Source organism: Onychostruthus taczanowskii, unplaced genomic scaffold (genome assembly GCF_017590055.1).
Source record: "Onychostruthus taczanowskii isolate IOZ18803 unplaced genomic scaffold, ASM1759005v1 scaffold1904, whole genome shotgun sequence".
NCBI classification, from domain to species: Eukaryota; Metazoa; Chordata; class Aves; order Passeriformes; family Passeridae; genus Onychostruthus; species Onychostruthus taczanowskii.
Genome location: NW_024499134.1, coordinates 1 through 1,859, shown reverse-complemented (window position 1 = coordinate 1,859; position 1,859 = coordinate 1). Strand labels below are relative to the sequence as shown.

At 67.8% G+C, this 1,859-nt stretch overlaps 1 protein-coding gene across 1 annotated transcript; it reads right to left on the bottom strand.

Annotated features, from left to right (window-relative positions):
* Positions 1–54: 54 nt before the first annotated feature.
* Positions 55–1,457, bottom strand: LOC121334702 (ryanodine receptor 3-like; the record flags this gene model as incomplete). The annotated part of the gene is made up of 2 exons (XM_041402070.1): positions 55–251; positions 1,216–1,457. Coding segments are annotated over 2 exons (439 nt in total), but the record flags the coding sequence as incomplete, so codon positions are not given.
* Between the last annotated feature and the right edge of the window lie 402 nt (positions 1,458–1,859).

The window sequence follows — 1,859 nt, the reverse complement described above, 5'->3', positions numbered from 1 at the left end:
ATCCCACCCCCCACTTTAGGGGTCCCACCCCCCAATTCGGGGGTGTCCCCCCCCTCACCGGACCCCCGCCGAGAAGCTGGCCACGGGGCTGAAGAGGGTGTCGAGGTTGAAGCCCTCGAGGACCCCCTGGACCGGGGCCCCGTTGAGGCGGAAGGAGGCGCTGGGGACCCCCAGGTCCAGGCAGCAGCTGACCACGTCCCCCTCGGCCAGAGCCCGGCGTTGGGGTGACCCCACGGCCTTGGGGACACCCCCTGGGGGGGACACAGGGGTCAGGGGTCACAGGGGGGTCCCAGGGTAGTCCCAGGGTGGTCCCGGGGTGGTCCCGGGGCAATCCCGGGTGGTCCAAGGGTGGTCCTAGGGTGGGTTCCAGGGTGGTCCTGGAGGGAACTGGGTGGTCCCAGGGTGGTCCCAGAGGGTTCCCAGGGTGTTCCCAGACTGATCCCAGAGTGGTCCCAGGGTGGTCCTGGGGTGGTCCCAGAGTGGTCCCAGGGTGGTCCCAGGGTGGTCCCAGAGGGTTCCATGAGGGTTCCCAGGGTGGTCCCGGGGTGGTCCCAGAGCGTTCCCAGGGTGGTCCTGGGGTGGTCCCAGAGGGTTCCCAGGGTGGTCCCAGGATGGTCCTGGGGTGATCCCAGGGTGGTCCCGGGGTGATCCTGGGGTGGTCCTGGGGTGGTCCCAGAGGGTTCCCAGGGTGGTCCCAGAGGGTTCCCAGGGTGGTCCCAGAGTGATCCCAGGGTGGTCCCAGGTTGGTCCCGGGGTGGCTGGGGTGATCCCAGGGTGGTCCCGGGGTGATCCTGGGGTGGTCCTGGGGTGGTCCCAGAGGGTTCCCAGGGTGGTCCCGGGGTGGTCCCAGGGTGGTCCCAGGGTGGTCCCAGGAGGTCCCAGAGTGGTCCCAGGGTGGTCCTGGGGTGATCCCAGGGTGGTCCTGGGGTGGTCCCAGAGGGTTCCCAGGGTGGTCCCAGGGTGGTCCCAGGGTGGTCCCAGGGTGGTCCCGGGGTGGTCCCAGGGCGGTCCCAGGGTGGTCCTAGGAGGTCCCAGAGGGTTCCCAGGGTGGTCCCAGGGTGGTCCCAGGGTGGTCTCAGAGGTTTCCCAGAGGGTTCCCAGGGTGATCCCAGGGTGGTCCTGGGGTGGTCCCAGAGGGTTCCCAGGGTGGTCCCAGAGGGTTCCCAGGGTGGTCCCAGGGTGGTCCCGGGGTGGTCCCAGGTGCCCCCTCCTCACCTGTCCACAGGTGGAGGCCGTCGAAGGCGAAGGAGTTGAGGTCGTCGCCGGCGCCGTTGCCCCCCCAGCCCGCGCCGCCCCCCGGGGCGGGCCGGAAGCCCCCTGCCGCCCCCCAGCCCACGCGCAGGTGGGTGGGCACGGCGGTGACGAAGGGCTGGGCCCGCTCCACGGCCACCTCGAAGTACCAGCAGCGGAACTGCGTCGAGCCCGGCGCCGTCCCCACAAACAGGTTGGGGCGCACGCTGCCCGAAAAGGGGGACACCCCGTTGGGAACCCCGAGTCCCACGTGAGAGACCCGAATCCCACCATGAGAGAACGAAATCCGAATCCCACCAAGAGACAACGAAATCCCAACGTGAGAGACCCGAATCCCACCATGAGAGACCCCAAATCTCAGTGTGAGAACCCCAAATCCCACCGTGAGAGACCAAAATCCCACCATGAGAGACCGAAATCCCACCCCAAGAACCCCAAATCCCACCAAGAGAGACCGAAATCCCACCGTGAGAGACCCAAATCCCACCGTGAGAGACCCGAATCCCACCATGAGACAACGAAATCCCAACGTGAGAGAGCCGAATCCCACCATGAGAGCCCCAAATTCCACCCCAAGAACACAAATCCCACCGTGAGAGACCCGAATC